The 17763-nt window shown below is 56.5% G+C and overlaps 4 protein-coding genes and 1 long non-coding RNA gene across 7 annotated transcripts in view; 3 read left to right on the forward strand and 2 right to left on the reverse strand.

The window, feature by feature from the left end:
• The first annotated feature begins 1 nt into the window (after position 1).
• TMEM127 (transmembrane protein 127) lies at positions 2-6192 on the forward strand. 2 transcript variants are annotated; one of them, XM_059870651.1, is made up of 3 exons: positions 2-1944; positions 3576-3740; positions 4443-4778. In XM_059870651.1, exons 1-3 carry the CDS (start codon positions 1710-1712, stop codon positions 4613-4615), a joined length of 573 nt encoding a protein of 190 aa, XP_059726634.1. In that variant the 5' UTR covers positions 2-1709; the 3' UTR covers positions 4616-4778. The 2 variants fall into 2 exon arrangements, with proteins under 2 accessions (XP_059726634.1, XP_059726633.1); XM_059870650.1 differs by lacking the exon at positions 4443-4778 and adding an exon at positions 5885-6192 and having other exon boundaries at positions 3-1944.
• Positions 2144-2767, reverse strand: LOC132339995 (uncharacterized). 2 transcript variants are annotated; one of them, XR_009489782.1, is made up of 4 exons: positions 2651-2767; positions 2534-2610; positions 2380-2493; positions 2144-2223 (listed from the first exon to the last, which is right to left on the reverse strand). It is a non-coding gene; the product is annotated as an uncharacterized LOC132339995 (long non-coding RNA). The 2 variants fall into 2 exon arrangements; XR_009489781.1 differs by lacking the exon at positions 2651-2767 and having other exon boundaries at positions 2534-2629.
• Positions 6193-6223: 31 nt separating the features above from the next.
• On the forward strand, positions 6224-9097 carry LOC132339986 (uncharacterized). Its single transcript, XM_059870640.1, has 2 exons — positions 6224-7250; positions 7305-9097. The coding sequence occupies exons 1-2, from the start codon at positions 6224-6226 to the stop codon at positions 7820-7822; spliced, it is 1545 nt and encodes a 514-aa protein (XP_059726623.1). The 3' UTR covers positions 7823-9097.
• A 970-nt stretch (positions 9098-10067) lies between these two features.
• Positions 10068-14293, forward strand: STARD7 (StAR related lipid transfer domain containing 7). Its single transcript, XM_059870649.1, has 8 exons — positions 10068-10283; positions 10436-10575; positions 10808-10857; positions 11475-11585; positions 12580-12662; positions 13013-13112; positions 13562-13646; positions 13898-14293. Exons 1-8 carry the CDS (start codon positions 10216-10218, stop codon positions 14032-14034), a joined length of 774 nt encoding a protein of 257 aa, XP_059726632.1. The 5' UTR covers positions 10068-10215; the 3' UTR covers positions 14035-14293.
• A 369-nt stretch (positions 14294-14662) lies between these two features.
• The window catches only part of SNRNP200 (small nuclear ribonucleoprotein U5 subunit 200), a 29453-nt gene continuing 26352 nt past the window's right edge, over positions 14663-17763 (reverse strand). Inside the window, exons 40-45 of the mRNA XM_059870634.1 lie at positions 17169-17312; positions 16633-16809; positions 16396-16556; positions 15443-15524; positions 15233-15325; positions 14663-15028 (exon numbers count right to left, since the gene is read on the reverse strand). Coding sequence (XP_059726617.1) covers positions 14885-15028; positions 15233-15325; positions 15443-15524; positions 16396-16556; positions 16633-16809; positions 17169-17312 — 801 coding nt within the window. The 3' untranslated portion in view covers positions 14663-14884. The remainder of the gene's footprint in view (positions 15029-15232; positions 15326-15442; positions 15525-16395; positions 16557-16632; positions 16810-17168; positions 17313-17763) is intronic.

Below are 17763 nucleotides of genomic sequence, written 5' to 3' on the forward strand. Positions count from 1 at the left end.
GAACAGGAAGCGGAAGCGCGGCCGGGCGGGGCGGGGCCGTGAGGAGGGCCCGGAGCCGCTGCCGGGGCCCGGCGGGGTCGGGAAAGGCACCGGCACCGGCACCGCCTGTCCCGGGATCGGCACCGGCACCGCCTATCCCGGGGCCGGGCTCAGCGCGTTCGGAGCGACCGGGATCGGTGTCGGGGGACCGGGACTGATATTGGAAGCCACTGCCGGTGAAGCCGGGACGGGTGTCAGGGGTCCGGGAGCCGGTACCGGTTATCCCGGGGCCGGTAGCGGCGACCCGCAGCGAGTGTCGGTGACGCGGGGAGGGTGCCGCGAGTCGGGAACCGGTACCGGTTATCCCGGGGTGGGTGTCGGGGGTCCCGGAACCGGTACCGGTGATCCCAGGGCCGGTACCGGTTATCCTGGGGCGGGTGTCGGGTATCGGAGCCGCTGTCGGTGACCCGTAGGCAGTACCGGTGACCTGGAGCGGGAGTCAGTGCCTCGGTACCGGGACCCGGGGCTGGTGCTAGTGCAGTGGTACCGGTGACCTGGCCCAGGTGTCCGTTCCCCCATTCCCTGTCCCAGTGCTGGTCCCAGTGCCGGTCCCGGTGACCCGGAGCAGGTGTCACTGCCCCAGTCCCGGTACCGGTGACCTGGAGCCACTGTCCGTGACCCCAGCTCTGCTCCCAGTGCTGGTCTCAGTGCCATTCCTGCTTCCAGTTCCGGTACTGGTGACCCAGTCCCGGTGACCCGGAGCCGGTGTCTGTTACCCCAGTGCCAGTCCCGGTGCCAGTCCCGGTGCCAGTCCCGTCCTGGTGACCAGGTGTCCATAACGCCCCTGCTGGTCCCGGTTCCGCCCCCGGTGCTGGTTCCGGTCCTGGCTCCACTCCCGGTTCTGGTGACAGTCCCGATGCCAGTCCTGGTCCCGGTGACCCAGACCAGGTGTCTGTAACCGCAGTGCCGGTCCTGGTTCCAGTCCCGGTGCCAGTTCAAGTCTGAGTTCCAGTCCTGGTTCCGGTGCCGGTTCAAGTCTCAGTTCCAGTCCTGGTTCCGGTGCCGGTTCAAGTCTCAGTTCCAGTCCTGGTTCCGGTGCCGGTTCTGGTGACCCAGGGCCAGTGTCCATAACCCTGGTCTCATTCCTGGTTCCAGTCCCGGTTCCAGTCCCGGTGCCAGTCCCAGTCCTGGTGACCAAGAGCCTGCGCCTGTAACCCCAGTGCCGGTCCCAGTGCCGGTTCCAGTCTCAGTCCCAGTCCCGGTGACCCAGGGCTGGTGTCCGTAACCCCGGTCCCATTCCCAGTCCCATTCCCAGTTTCATTCCCAGTTCCAGTCCCGGTTCCAGTCCCAGTCCCGGTGACCCAGGGCCAGTGTCCGTAACCCCGGTCCCATTCCCAGTCCCATTCCCAGTTTCATTCCCAGTTCCAGTCCCAGTGCCAGTCCCAGTCCCGGTGACCCAGGGCCAGTGTCCGTAACCCTGGTCCCATTCCCGGTTCCAGTCCCGGTGCTGGTTCCAGTCTCAGTCCCAGTCCCGGTGACCCAGAGCCGGTGTCCATAACCCCAGTGCCGGTCCCGGTGCCGGTTCCAGTCTCAGTTCCGGTTCCGGTGACCCAGGGCCGGTGTCCATAACCCTGGTCCCATTCCCGGTTCCAGTCCCGGTGCTGGTTCCAGTCTCAGTCCCAGTCCCGGTGACCCGGTATCCGTAACCCCGTTCCCGCTCCCTCCCCGCGATGTACTCGGCGGGCGCGGCGGGCGCGGTCCCGGCGCGGCGGCGGGGCGGCGCGGCGCTGCCGAAGCAGCCGGAGCGCAGCCTGGCCTCGGCGCTGCCCGGCGCGCTGGCCATCACCGCGCTCTGCACCGCGCTGGCCGAGCCCGCCTGGCTGCGCATCCACGGCGGCACCTGCGCCCGCCAGGAGCTGGGCGTGGCCGACGTGCTGGGCTTCGTGCAGCCCGAGCTGCTGCGAGGTGAGCGCATGTGGGGCTTCCGGAACCTTCCGCGGCCTTCCTGAGCCCTCTGTGTCCTTCTGTCCCTTTGTCCCCTTCCGGAACCTTCCGCGGCCTTCCTGAGCCCTCTGTGTCCTTCAGTCCCTTTGTCCCTTTCCAGAACCTTCCGCGGCCTTCCTGAGCCCTCTGTGTCCTTCTGTCCCTTCGTCCCCTTCCGGAACCTTCCGCGGCCTTCCTGAGCCCTCTGTGTCCTTCTGTCCCTTTGTCCCCTTCCGGAACCTTCCGTGCCCTTCCTGAGCCCTCTGTGTCCTTCTGTCCCTTTGTCCCCTTCCGGAACCTTCCGCGGCCTTCCTGAGCCCTCTGTGTCCTTCTGTCCCTTTGTCCCCTTCCGGAACCTTCCCTGCCCTTCCTGAGCCTTCTGTCCTCTTCCGGAACCTTCTGTGCCCTTCCTGAGACTTCTGTCCCTTCCTGAGCCCTCTGTGTCCTTCTGTCCCTTCGTCCCCTTCCAGAACCTTCCATGCCCTTCCTGAGCCCTCTGTGTCCTTCTGTCCCTCTGTCCCCTTCCAGAACCTTCCGTGCCCTTCCTGAGCCTTCTCTCCTCTTCCGGAACCTTCCGTGCCCTTCCTGAGCCTTCTGTCCCTTCCTGAGCCCTCTGTGTCCTTCTGTCCCTTCGTCCCCTTCCAGAACCTTCCGTGCCCTTCCTGAGCCTTCTGTCCTCTTCCGGAACCTTCCATGCCCTTCCTGAGCTCTCTGTGTCCTTCTGTCCCTTCGTCCCCTTCCAGAACCTTCCATGCCCTTCCTGAGCCTTCTGTGTCCTTCTGTCCCCTTCCAGAACCTTCCGTGGCCTTCTGTCCCCTTCTGGAATTTTCTGTGTCCTTCTGTCCACTTCCAGAACCTTCCATGCCCTTCCTGAGCCTTCTGTGTCCTTCTGTCCCCTTCTGGAACCTTCCATGCCCTTCCTGAGCCTTCTGTGTCCTTCTGTCCCCTTCTGGAACCTTCCATGCCCTTCCTGAGCCTTCTGTGTCCTTCTGTCCCCTTCTGGAACTTTCTGTGGCCTTCTGTCTCTTCTTCCCCTTTCTGAGCCTTCTGTCCCTTCTTGACCTTTCCAGTCCTTTCTCTCCCTTCCAGAACTTTCTGTGTCTCCTTCTGTGCCTTCCAGAACTTTCTGTGTCCTTCTAGTTTTTTTCTGTCACCTTCCAGACCCTTCTCTCCTCTCCATCCCTCTCTCCCCATTCCCATGGAATTTCCTGTTCCCATTTTTCCAGCCTTGCTCCTCCCCCTCGGGCACAGGGACTCACCCCTAATTAACAACTCACCCCCTAATTAACAACTCACTCCTAATTAACGAGCTATTCCTAATTAATGAGCCATCCCTAATTACAGGAATTGGCTCAAAGGGGGGTTGGCATTTAAAGGAATGTTTGGATTTGTTCCCCAAAAAATCCCCCCAAAATCCCCCCCAAAATCCCCCAAAATCCCCCCAAAAATTCCCCTTTTCCACCCCAAATTGTCAATTTTTCTGGGCAAAAAATCAGATTTTTTGTGCAGAAACTCGGATTATTTTTGCTGAAAAATCAGATTTTTTCTTGGAAAATCCAATTTTTCTTTCCTCCCATCCCATTTTTTCCCGTTTTTTCCTCTTTTCCCCCCAGATTTCTGCATGAACCCGCAGACAGTGCTGCTGCTCCGGGTCATTGCTGCTTTCTGCTTCCTGGGCATCCTGTGCAGCCTCGGCGCTTTCCTGCTCGACGTCTTCGGGCCCAAACACCCGGCCCTGAAAATCACCCGGCGCTACGCCTTCGCCCACATCCTCACAGGTGGGGACACCCCAAAAAAAACACCCCCAAATCCCTCAAAAATTTAAAAAAAAATTAAATTAAATGCCGCCCAAAAGTCCCCAAAAAAATCCCCTGGAAATTAAAAAAAAGAAATGGAATTTCCCCCTAGAATTATTTCCCATTTTTTCCCAGTCTAACCTACGTTTTTCCCCATTTCTTTTCTGTTTTCTCCCAATCTAACCCATTTCTTTCCACTTTTTTTTCCATTTTTTCCACATTTTTTCCAATTTTTCCCATGGAGTTTTTTTTTTTTCGTTTTTCTGTGGTTTTACCCATTTTTCCCCAATCTAACCCAATTTTTCCACATTTCCCCAGTCCTTCAGTGTGCCACCATGATCAGGTTCTGCTCCTGGGCCTTGGAGCTGCTCCTGGAGATCCAGACCCCAAACCCACCCCAGTTTTACCCATTTTTTTCCCCATTTTTCCCATTTTTTCCATTTTTCCCATTTTTTTCCCAAACCTAACCCAATTTTCCCCATTTCCCCAGTCCTGCAGTGCACCATGGTGATCAGGTTCTGCTCCTGGGCCTCGGAGCTGCTCCTGGAGACCCCAGACCCCAAACCCACCCCAGTTTTACCCATTTTTTGACTTTTTTTTCCCATTTTTTTTCCATTTTTCCCATTTTTTTCCATTTTTCCCATTTTTTTCCCAAACCTAACCCAATTTTCCCCATTTTTCCAGTCCTGCAGTGTGCCACCATGATCAGGTTCTGCTCCTGGGCCTCGGAGCTGCTCCTGGAGATCCAGACCCCAAACCCACCCCAGTTTTACCCATTTTTTCCATTTTTTTCCCCATTTTTCCCAAACCTAACCCAATTTTCCCCATTTCCCCAGTCCTGCAGTGCACCATGGTGATCAGGTTCTGCTCCTGGGCCTCGGAGCTGCTCCTGGAGACCCCAGACCCCAAACCCACCCCAGTTTTACCCATTTTTTGCCTTTTTTTCCCATTTTTTTCCATTTTTCCCATTTTTTTCCCAAACCTAACCCAATTTTCCCTATTTCTCCAGTCCTGCAGTGTGCCAGCATGATCAGGTTCTGCTCCTGGGCCTCGGAGCTGCTCCTGGAGACCCCAGACCCCAAACCCACCCCAGTTTTACCCATTTTTTGACTTTTTTTTCCCAAACCTAACCTAATTTTCCCCATTTCCCCAGTCCTGCAGTGTGCCACCATGATCAGGTTCTGCTCCTGGGCCTCAGAGCTGCTCCTGGAGAACCCAGACCCCAAACCCACCCCAGTTTTACCCATTTTTTGACTTTTTTTTCCCCATTTTCCCCATTTTTTCCCAAACCTAACCCAATTTTCCCCATTTCCCCAGTCCTGCAGTGCACCATGGTGATCAGGTTCTGCTCCTGGGCCTCGGAGCTGCTCCTGGAGACCCCAGACCCCAAACCCACCCCAGTTTTACCCATTTTTTTCCCCATTTTTCCCATTTTTTTCCCAAACCTAACCCAATTTTCCCCATTTCTCCAGTCCTGCAGTGTGCCATGGTGATCAGGTTCTGCTACTGGGCCTCGGAGCTGCTCCTGGAGAACCCAGACCCCAAACCCACCCCAGTTTTACCCATTTTTTCCCCATTTTTCCCATTTTTTTCCATTTTTCCCATTTTTTTCCCAAACCTAACCCAATTTTCCCCATTTCCCCAGTCCTGCAGTGTGCCACCATGATCAGGTTCTGCTCCTGGGCCTCAGATTGGTCCTGGAGACCCTAGACCCCAAACCCACCCCAGTTTTACCCATTTTTTGACTTTTTTTTCCCCATTTTCCCCATTTTTTCCCAAACCTAACCCAGTTTTCCCCATTTCCCCAGTCCTGCAGTGTGCCAGCATGATCAGGTTCTGCTCCTGGGCCTCAGAGCTGCTCCTGGAGAACCCCGACCCCAAACCCACCCCAGTTTTACCCATTTTTTGACTTTTTTTTCCCCATTTTTCCCAAACCTAACCCAATTTTCCCCATTTCTCCAGTCCTGCAGTGCGCCACCATGATCAGGTTCTGCTCCTGGGCCTCGGAGCTGCTCCTGAAGAACCCAGACCCCGAACCCACCCCAGTTTTACCCATTTTTTGACTTTTTTTTCCCCATTTTTCCCATTTTTTCCCAAACCTAACCCAATTTTCCCCATTTCTCCAGTCCTGCAGTGCGCCACCGTGATCGGGTTCTGCTACTGGGCCTCGGAGCTGCTCCTGGCGCAGCAGCAGCAGCACAAGAAGTACCACGGCTCCCAGGTGTTCGTCACCTTCGCCGTCAGCTTCTACCTGGTGGCCGGCGCGGGCGGCGCCTCCATCCTGGCCACGGCCGCCAACCTGCTCAGGCACTACCCCAGCGAGGAGGAGGAGCAGGCCCTGGAGCTGCTCTCCGAGATGGAGGAGGCCGAGCCCTACGGCCCCGACTACGAGGTGGTCAACCAGTTCCAGCCGCCGCCCGCCTACACGCCATGATGGCGGCCGGCGTCTGGTGGCCACCTTGGTCATGGTCATCGTGATGGTGGCCACCATGATGGAGGTCATTGTGATGGTGGCCACCTTGGTCATGGTCATCGTGATGGTGGCCACCTTGATTCTGGTCATTGTGATGGTGGCCACCATGATGGAGGTCATCGTGATGGTGGCCACCTTGATTCTGGCCACCTTGATCCTGGTCATCGTGATGGTGGCCACCGTGATGGAGGTCATTGTGATGGTGGCCACCTTGATCCTGGTCACCATGATTGCAGTCATCATGATCCCGCTCACCATGATTATGGTCAACATGGTGGTGGCCACCGTGATGGTCAGCATGGTGGTGGCCACCTTGATCTTGGTCACCATGATCATGGCCACTGTGATGCTGGCCACCATGATGACGGCCAGAGGGGTGGTGGCCACCTTGATTCTGGTCATTGTGATGGTGGCCACCATGATGGAGGTCATCGTGATGGTGGCCACCTTGATCCCGGTCACCATGATTGCAGTCATCATGATCCCGCTCACCATGATCATGGTCAGCATGGTGGTGGCCACCATGATGGTCAGCATGGTGGTGGCCACCTTGATCTTGGTCACCATGATCATGGCCACTGTGATGCTGGCCACCATGATGACGGCCAGAGGGGTGGTGGTCACCTTGGTCACAGTCATCATGATGGTGGCCACCATGATGGAGGTCATTGTGATGGTGGCCACCTTGATCCCGGTCGCCATGATTGCAGTCATCATGATCCCGCTCACCATGATCATGGTCGGCATGGTGGTGGCCACCATGATCACGGTCACCGTCATCACCATGATCATGGTTGATGGTGGCCATTGTGATGGAGGTCAGCGGGGTGGTGGCCACCATGATCATGGTCACCATGATCATGGCCACTGTGATGCTGGCCACCATGATGGAGGTCAGCGGGGTGGTGGCCACCATGATCCTGGTCATCGTGATGGCCACCACGATCGTCATCACCTTGATCCCGGTCACCATGACTGCAGTCATCGTGATCCTGGTCACCATGATCGTGGTCATCGTCATCCCGGTCATTGTGATGGTGGCCACCACGATCATGGTCATTGTGGTCACCATGATCCCGGTCATTGTGATGGTGGCCACCACGATCATGGTCGTTGTGGTCACCATGATCCCGGTTATCGTGATGGTGGCCACCACGATCATGGATCGAGTGGCCGGAGAGGCCGGATCACCGCCGTGGGGGTGGGGATGTGGTGTGGGACGGTTCTTTGGGGTGATGTCAAGAGGTCTTCCAGGGGGGGATTTGGCCAGGTGGATCCCAAGAACTCTTACAGCAAAGGATTTCTCCAGGTGGATCCCGGGAACTTTTTCAACGAAGGATTGGTCTGGATGGACACGGGAAGTTCTTCCAGGGGAGGATTTGGCCAGGTGGATCCCAGGAGCTCCTCGGGCGCCTCGATCCCGGAGTTGGTTCCGTGGCTCCAGAGGGGTTCGGACACCGGGGGGAACGTTGGGATCTCCTGCTCCAGGCGGGTTTTCCTTGGAATGAGGGGAGTGAGATCCACTTGGACTGAGAACTTTGGGATCCCCAATTCCCAGCAGATCCAGAACTTTGGGATCCCCAATTCCTAAGGGATTGAGAACTTTGGGATTCCCATGGACTGAGAGCTTTGGGGTCCCCATGGATTGAGAACGTTGGGATCCCCATGGACTGAGAACGTTGGGATCCCCAATTCCCAGCAGATCCAGAACTTTGGGATCCCCAGTTCCTAAGGGATTGAGAACTTTGGGATCCCCATGGACTGAGAGCTTTGGGGTCCCCATGGATTGAGCACGTTGGGATCCCCAGTTCCCTGTGGATCAAGAACTTTGGCATCCACCTTTCCCCATGGACTGAGAACTTTGGGATCCGGAATTCCCAACACATTGAGAACTTTGGGATCCCCAGTTCCCCCTGGAATGAGAACTCTGGGATCCCCGATTCCCACCAGATCCCGAACTCTGGGATCCCCGATTCCCACCAGATCCCAAACTCTGGGATCCCCGATTCCCACCAGATCCCAAACTCTGGGATCCCCCATTCCCCACCCCGGCCCCTCTCCCAGCTCAGCCCCCCCTTTTCCCCCAGGAATATTTCTCCCCCTATTTAAAAATTTGGGAATTCCCGTCCCCGCTCCCCCTTTCCCCCCATGGACATTCTGCACTTTATTCCAGGCTCTGGGAATTCCGGGATCACCTTTGGGATTTTTTTTTTTTTTTTTTGGGATCATCCCACAAAATTTGGAAATTTTGGCCTCCTGGGAAATCGGGATGAGCCCTGCTGGAAAAACCCGGAGCTTTTATGCAAATCCCTCCACTCCCATCCCACTTTTCCCCTGCAAAATTCCCATTTTATTCCCTGCTCTGATTTTTTTCCAGAAATTTTTGGGGCCAAAACAAAAAAAAATAGGAAAAAAAATCCTGTCAGGATTGAAATTCCCAACAAAATTCCCATTCCTGGAACGCTTCGGCTTGGGGGGGATTTTTTAGGGAATCTCCTGAAGTTTTAGGGAATTTTAACCCCGGGATCTGACTCCTTGGAGGTCCCGATGCTTTTATCCCAATTTTCCCCCTTTTATCCCAATTTTCCCGCTTTTATCCCCATTCTCCTGCTCTTTTTTCCCTTTTTTTTCCCATTTTTTCTTCCCCCTGGCTATGCAAGAGCTCCCCCAGGATGGAAATCCCAGAAAAATCCTGGAAAAATAAAAATTCCGAGAAAAAAAAAAAAATCCCGGGATAGGCTCGGGAGGAGCCGAACCGACCCTAAAAACCCCCGGGGAAAACCCCGGGATTTGGGATCCGCCGGGAAGAGCTTCGGGATTCCCTGGATATGCAAAGAGGGCGCGAATAAATCTGTGAAAAATGGGATTTTCCAGAGAGAATTCCCAAAAAACCCCGGGGGTGGGAGGAGGGAGGGAGGCGTTGCCCGGGGATTTTGGGATTCGGGATCGGCCGCGGGATTTGGGGGAATAAAGGGGCGGAAAAAAACCCCGGGGGTTGGTTGGGAATGGGGAGAGGGTGGATCCTGAAAAATGAGGATGGATCCCAAGAAAATGGGCTGGATCCCATAAAACTGGGCAGAATCCCAAGAAACTGGGCTGGATCCCAAAAAAATGGGCTGGATCCTCAAAAAACGCAGCTGGATCCCATAAAATCGCCCGGGATCCCAGAAAATCCCGCCCTTGATCACCCGCTGAGGGCGTGGTCCCTCTCAAGCCCCGCCCCAAACATCCCCACCCGTCCAAGCCCCGCCCCTTTCCCTTTCGCCCTTGCCGCGCCCTTTTCCCGTAGCATGCACCGGTGGGCGTGGCTTCCCCTCTGCAGCCAATCACCGCACGGGGCGGTGCTGCTCCGACCAATGGGAAGGCCGGAACCGCCCAGACCCCACAGTGCCCCATAACAACCCAAAGAGCGCCCCAAAAACCCCGAAAACCCCCAAAATCCCCCAAAATCCCCTAAAAACCCCCCGACCCCATAGCGGCTCCTTGGGGGCGTGGCCGCTCACAAGCCCCGCCCAGCGCATCTCCCGCGATTCCCTCTCGCCCTCACACCCCCTTTCCGGTATCACGCGCTGCTGGGCGTGGCTTTGCCCCCGCCAGCCAATCAGCTCGCTGGGAGGCACCTCGCCGACCAATAGCGGCGCGGCGCGCGGCGATGACGCGCTCGAGCGCGACGCGCGGCGCGGCGGGGCCGGCATGTGGCGGCCGCTGGCCGCGCTCGCCGCCCGCGGGGCCACCGGAGCCACCGGCGGGGCCAGCGGCGGGACCTCCCCCGGCCCCGCGCCGCTGCCGGTGCTGCTGACGCTGCTCGCCCGCCACTGCGGCTGCGGGAGGGCGCGCCGGGCCCGGCAGCGCGGTGGGCCCGGGGACGCGGCCCGCGGGACCGGGAGAGGAACCGGGAGCGGCTCCGGGAGCGGCGGCTCCGGGCGCGGCCGCTGGGGAGGGTCCCGGGGCCGGTGCGGCTGGGGCGCGCCGCGGGGCAGCCTGATGGCCGCGCTCGGTGCCGGGGCTTTCGTGTGGGACGGGCAGCGCATCGAGGAGGAGGAGCTGAGGCGGTGAGGGGGAAACACCGGGAATAACGGCGGGAATAACGGCGGGAATGGGGGGATAACGGGAATGCAGCATGCGGAATGGGATGCTGGGAGTACTGGGAATAAAACTTGGGAATTTCCATCCCAATCCCATAAAAATGGGGAATTCCGCCCAGGTCGGCGCAGGAGCTGCAGCAGCTGGAGAACCCCGAGGCGTTCCCGGAGCAGGAGCGGGGCTGGGAGCCGGTGATGGAGCGGGAGCACTTCCGGCTCTGGCGCCGCCCCATCCCGGGCTCGGCGCTGTTCCAGTACCGAGGTGGGCACTGCCGAATTCCCAAAATTCCCAGATTCCTGAAACTCCCAAATTCCCAAAACCCCAAATCCCTGAATCCCCAAAATTGGCAATCCCCAATTTCCAAAATCCCAAATTCCCCCAGATCCCTGAAATTCCGAAATTCCCAAATGTTTGTGTTCCCGGGATTTTGGGGATTCCTGGGATCCCTCAGTTCCCAGGATTTGCTGATTTTTGGGATTTTCCCTTCCCACAGTTTTCGGCTCCTACACCGACGTCACTCCCAGGCAATTCTTCAACGTCCAGGTGAGCGGAATTCCCAAAAAATTCCTTGGGAATTATTGGAATTCTGGCTGGGATTTGACTCCAGGCCCAGGAATCTTTGGGAATTCCAGGTGGATCCCAGAAAAACCTGGAAAATTCCCATTTTTAACCCATCCCAGAGATTTCCAGCTGGGAATCCCAGGAATTCCTGATCCCGTTTTTCCCAAACATTCCCAGAAATTCCGGATCCCCCCGGAGGGATTTCGGGGAGAGGGGAGGGATTTTTCCCTGATTTTTCCTGGAATTCTGGGGCTTTCCTGGCATTCCTCGTCCCAGTTTTCCCCATCCCGATGTTCCCAATCCCAGTTTGTCACAATCGAGGTTATCCTTGGAATTCTCGTGTTTTCCCGTCCCGTTTTTTTCTGGATCCCATTTTTCCCTGGAATTCCAGGATTTCCCTGGAATCCCAGGATTTTTTCAGTCATTCCTGATCCCCTTTCTCCTGGGATTCCAGGATTTATTCCCGGGTTTTTCCCCGATCCCCTTTTCCCGGGGTTTCCCCGTTCTCCCGGGTTTATCTCTGGGATTTCCCCGCTCCCATTTTTCCCTGGAATTCCGGGATCTCCCCTTCTCCCGGATTATTCTGGGATGTTTCCCAGCTGGACACGGAGTACCGCAAGCAGTGGGACTCGCTGGTGCTGAAGCTCGACGTGGTGGAGCGGGACCCGGCCACGGGCTCCGAGGTGATCCACTGGGTCACGCAGTTCCCGGTGAGCCATGGGATCCTCTGGGATCTGGGGGGATCCACTGGGTCACGCAGTGCCCGGTGAGCCATGGGATCCTCTGGGATCTGGGGGGATCCACTGGGTCACGCAGTTCCCGGTGAGCCATGGGATCCCCTGGGATTTGGGATTGGGATCCAAGGGGTTCCACTGGGTCACGCAGTTCCCGGTGAGCCATGGGATCCTCTGGGATCTGGGGTGATCCACTGGGTCACGCAGTTCCCGGTGAGCCATGGGATCCTCTGGGATCTGGGGGGATCCACTGGGTCAGGCAGTTCCCGGTGAGCCATGGGATCCTCTGGGATTTGGGATTGGGATCCAAGGGGTTCCACTGGGTCACGTAGTTCCCGGTGAGCCATGGGATCCTCTGGGATCTGGGGTGATCCACTGGGTCACGCAGTTCCCGGTGAGCCATGGGATCCTCTGGGATCTGGGGGGATCCACTGGGTCACACAGTTACTGGTGAGCCATGGGATCCCCTGGGATCTGGGATTGGGATCCAAGGGGTTCCACTGGGTCACGCAGTTCCCGGTGAGCCGTGGGATCCCCTGGGATTTGGGATCTTGGATTTGGGATCCAAGGGGATCCAGTGGGTCATGCAGTTCCTGGTGAGAGACACGAGATCCTCTGGGATCTTCGACTGGGGTTTGGGATCCGAGGGGATCCACAGGGTCACCTAGTTCCCGGAGAGAGATTTGGGATCTGGGATTGGGATCCAGTCACAGGATCCGAGGTGATCCACACAGTTCCCAGTGAGCCATGGGAATTTGGAATTGGGATCTGGGATTTGGGATCCAAGGGGATCCACTGGGTCACGCAGTTCCCGGTGAGCCCCTGGGAGTTGGGGTCTGGGATCAAACTTTGGGATTGGGATTTGGGATCAGGGTCAGGATCGGGCTCTGATCCTGTTCCCTGAGATCTGGGGTGGGGATCAGGTCTGGGATCCAGCTGGGATCCTGACCCGCCGCCGTTCCCGTTGCAGTACCCGATGTACTCCCGGGATTACGTTTACGTCCGGCGCTACAGCGTCGACAGCGACCGCAACCTCATGGTGCTCGTCTCACGGTGCGGAAAAACCCACGGGATTCCCAAAATTCCCATGGAATTCCTACAGATTCCCTCTGAAAAAAATCTCATGGGATTCCTGAAAAATCCCCCCCATGGAATTCCCAAAAAAATCCCTTCTGGTATTCCCAAAAAATTCCCATGGAATTCCTGGGAAAAAGACTCTACAGAATTCCTGAAAAATTCCTCGGAATTCCCAAAGAAATCCCCCATGGAATTCCCCCAAAAAACCCAACCCCGTAGAATTGTCAGAAAAATTCCATGGAATTCCTACAAATTCAGGGATAATTCCAGGGGTAATTCTGGGGTAACTCAGGAGAATTCCAGGATCATTCTGGATGGTTCCACAGGGCCGTGGAGCATCCCGGGATTCCCGAGGACCCCGAGCACGTCCGGGTTCGCAGCTACGAATCTCACATGGTGATCCGGCCCCACCGCGGCTTCGACGAGGTGGGGATTCCCAAAATCCCAGAAAATCTGGGAAAACCCTGGGGAAAATCCTGGGAAAATCACAGGAAAAAATTGGGGAAAATCATGGGAAAATTTGGGGAAAATCCAAGAAAATTGGGAAAAAAATTCTGGGAAAGTCGCAGGGGAAAATCCTGGGAAAATCACAGAAAAATCCTGGGAAAAATGGGGAAAATTCAATGAAAAATGGGGAAAATCCTGGGGAAAAAAAAGGGAAAAATCCTAGGAAATGTCAGGGAATCTCAGGATTTTGGGGGGGTTGGGGTCAGTTCTGGGTTTGGGAATGGGAAAAGGGGGTGGAAAATCCCTGAAAATGGGGGAAACCCTCAAAAAAATTGGAGAATTTGGAATGTGGGGGCAGCTCCTGGGCCAATTCCTGCCAGGAATTGTTGGGATTTTGGGAATTTTGGGGTGTTTTTGGTGTTTTCCAGAACGGCTTTGATTACCTGCTGACGTACAGCGACAACCCCCAGACGGTGTTCCCACGCTACTGCCTCAGCTGGATGGTGTCCAGCGGTGAGAATCCCCCAAAAAAACCCCAAAATTCCAGGGAAATCTTGGGAAAAAGGGAAGGAAAAAGGGGGGAGGAAGAAAAGGAAAAACTGGGGGGAGGAATGGGGGAAAAACGGGGGGGGGAAGGAGAAAAACTGGAAAAATGGGGGGAAAATTGAGGAAAAAATAGGAAAAATTGGGAAAAAATGAGGGAAAAATGAGGGAAAAAAGGGGAAAAGGGTTGGGAATTCTTTCCCACCCTCTGGGGTCGCCAGGAATGCCGGAGTTTCTGGAGAAGCTGCACTCGGCGGCGCTGAAGGCCAAGAAGATGGAGCTGGAGCTGCGGGATTACCTGAGCCCGGCCAAGGGCCCCGAGCCCTGCGGGGCCCCCCAGCACCTGGAGTACGCCTGAGGAACACCAGGAAAACAGCAGGAAAACACCTGGAAAATGGCGGGAAAACAGCAGGAAAATGGTGGGAAAAGCCCTGGAAAATGGTGGGAAACCACAAGGAAAATGGCGGGAAAACAGAAGGAAAATGGCGGGAAAACGACGGGAAAAGTCCCGGGAAAACTCTGGGAATGGATGGGGAAATACCAGCAATAAACTGGGAAAAAACTCTGGGGGGTTGTCCCAGAAGCACTGGAAATAAACTGGGAAGAAAACCTGAGAATTGTCCTGAAAATCCTGGGAATAAATCTGGGAATTGTTCTAAAGGCACTGGGAATCAAACGGGAAAAATAAATGGGAATTGGCCCAAGAGCACCAGGAATAAACCTGGGAACTGTCCCAAAAAAAGGGGAATAAACTGGGAAAAAAACGTGGGAATTGCCAGAAAAACACCAGGAATAAACTGGGGAAAATATCTGGGAATTGCCCTGGAAACACCAGGAAAAAAACCTGGGAATTTTCCTGAAAACTCCATGTCCTCCAGGACCTTCCCAAGTTCTCAAAGACTTTCCAGTGTTCTCCAGGAATAAGGAAATTTGGGATCCAGGGGTTTGGGATCTGGGGATCTGGGAATTTGGGATCCAGCACCGAGTCGCATCCCGAAGTTTATTCCAACCTAAAAAAAAAAAATCTCTGTACAAAACATCCAAACCCTACAAACCAACGGGAATGCAGGAGGGGGATCTGGGGGATTTTACGGGATTCTTGCTGGGATATTTTTGGGTTTTACTGGGATTTTTTGGGATTCTGAGGGTTTTCCCTGGGCCATTTGGGATCCTGATGGATGTTTAGGATCCCGAGGGACGTTTGGGGCTCAGTCAGAGTCGGAGTCGCTCTCGGCCTCCTTGACGTCCACGCTGAATTTGTACTCCTGGTCGCAGCCCATGTAGGCGTCGCTCATGAAGAACAGCGTGTAGTGCTGCGTGCCCGCTGCTGGTGCCACAAAGTCCAGCTTCACCTGGGGACAGGGACAGCACCACGGGTCACCCGGGGTCACCTGGGGTCACCCAGCCCGTGGCATCATGGTGTGACCCCATGGCACCTCGGTGTCACCCAGCTTGTGGCACTGCGGTGTCACCTTGGCATCACCCAGCCCATGGCACCCACCCTGTGCCACCACGGTGTCACTCATGTCACCCCCCCACTGTCACCCCAGTGTCACCTTGGCCTTCTGCTGCAGCGTCAGGCGTTTGATGGAGATGAGGCTGTTGGACTTGGAGTCACCGATCACCACCCACCAGCCCTCCTCACGCTTCTGTGGGGACATCAAGGGACATCGGGGACATCAGGAGACATGGGGACATCACTGGGGACCAGTGGGATTAATGGGATGGATGGGATTGGGATCAATGGGATCCCGACCCCGCGGTACCTGTGGGAACAGGGGGGCGATGACCGGCCCGGTGACCTCCTCCTCACGCTCCAGCTGCACCAGCACCACCACGGGGCCACCACTGGGGACAAAGAATGGGAGCAGTGACCCCAAACCCCATCCCATACTCCAAACCCCATCCTGATCCCATCCCATACCCCAAACCCCATCCTGATCCCATCCCAGCACCACCACGGGGCCACCACTGGGGACAAAGAATGGGAGCAGTGACCCCAAACCCCACCCCATACCCCAAATCCCATCCTGATCCCATCCCATACCCCAAACCCCATCCTGATCCCATCCCAGCACCACCACGGGGCCACCACTGAGGACTGGGAACGGGATCAGCAACAGCGGGATCACACCATGATCCTGACCCCAATCCTGATCCCAGTCCTGATGAGCCCAGTGATCCTGACCCCAATCCCAATGACCCCAATCCCAATGACCCCAATCCCATACAGACCTGTGGATGTTGTCCCTGTCCCCCACCTCGTAGGACAGCTCCATGTTGGTTGCAGAACCATCCCCAGCCCAGTGATCCCAAGGATCTCAATGATCCCAATGACTCCAATGACCCCAATCCCATCCCAACGACCCCAATCCCATCCCAATGACCCCAATGCCATCCCAATGACCCCAGTCCCAACCCCGCTGACCCCGGTCTCACCTGTGGATGTTGTCCCTGTCCCCCACCTCATAGGACAGCTCCATGTTGGGGTAGAAGTTGCAGAACCATCCCCAACCCAGTGGTCCCAAGGATCTCAATGATCCCAATGACTCCAATCCCATCCCAATGATCCCAATGACTCCAATGACCCCAATGCCATCCCAATGACCCCAGTCCCATCCCAATGACCCCAATGCCATCCCAATGACCCCAGTCCCATCCCAATGACCCCAATGCCATCCCAATGACCCCAGTCCCATCCCAATGACCCCAGTCTCACCTGCGGATGCTGTCCCTGTCCCCCACCTCGTAGGACAGCTCGATGTTGGGGTAGCGGTTGCAGAAGCGCGCCACGTCGGCGATCTGCGCCTCGGGCAGCTGCAGCAGCGCCGTGCGCTCCTCGTCCTCCATCTCCATGATGTCAAACACGCTCTCCACGCCCTGCAATGCCCACAGTCAGCCCAAGGTGTCCCTTGGATGTCCCCTGGGTGTCCCCACGATGTCCCCAGGGCCGTACCTTGTCCGTGCAGCGTTTGATGTGCTCCGAGGTGAAGTGGGGCAGCTGCTTCAGGTACGAGTCCTTGGACCACATGGCCTGAGTGACCATCTGGGCCAGCTCCATGGCGGCCAGCGCCGGGCTGAGCCACCCATTGCTGGACAGCACGTCCACGCAGGCCTGGATCAGCCGGATGGCCTGGACACACGGACACAGATGGACAGGGATGGTCAGTGACAGCCAGGGATGGGGACCTCATGGGATGGACCCAGGCTGGAGCGGTTCCTGCAGAACTGACCCCTTGGAAGAGTGACCGCATGGGGCAGTCCCTGGAGAACTGACCCCATGGGATGGAATTCCTGCAGAACTGCCCCCATGGGATGGAGGGACCCCTGGAGAACCTCATTATCCTACCCTGCTTTCCTTGGCCATAAATCCTACCCCAAATCCAGCCCGTTTTCCCATGACGGATGGGGGATCTCTCCAGCTCCTCACCCCAAGAACCCTTTGCTGCACGCCCCGTGCCCCGAGCGGGGTTTTGGGGTCTGGGGTCCCACCTTGCTGAGGATCTCCTCGGTGTCCGACTGCAGCTCCGCGCTCAGCTGCATGCGGGACAGGTGGGCCTGGAGCAGCAGGTTGGTCTTGACGTGGGGGTCGTTGAATTTGGGGTTGGTCAGTTTGTGGGGCACCTTCTGGGACAGCTGGGGGTGGAGGAGAAACCCTTTAGTGCCCAACCCCCAAGTCGGTGCTTGACCCCAAAACCAGCTTCATCACCGGGGTGGAGGAGGGAGAGAGGTTTTGGGACTGTGGAATGTGCTCATCCCATCTTGTCCCATTCCATCCCAACCCCATAGATCCCATTCCATCCCAACATTCCCACTGATCCCACCCCATTGATCCTACTGATCCTATTCCCAACCCATCCCACTGATCCTATTGATCCCATCCCATGGATCCCAATGATCCCATTGACCCCATCCCAATGATCCCAGACCTGGCACAGCAGGTTGTCCTCGTGGTGCTGGATGGGGATGTTCTCATTGATCCCATCCCATCCCATGGATTCCATGGATCCCATTGGTCCCATCTCATTCACCCCACTGACCCCATCCCATTGATCCCATCCCACGGATCCCAATGATCCCAGACCCC

This window comes from Haemorhous mexicanus, chromosome 30, assembly GCF_027477595.1.
Source record: "Haemorhous mexicanus isolate bHaeMex1 chromosome 30, bHaeMex1.pri, whole genome shotgun sequence".
NCBI lineage: Eukaryota > Metazoa > Chordata > Aves > Passeriformes > Fringillidae > Haemorhous > Haemorhous mexicanus.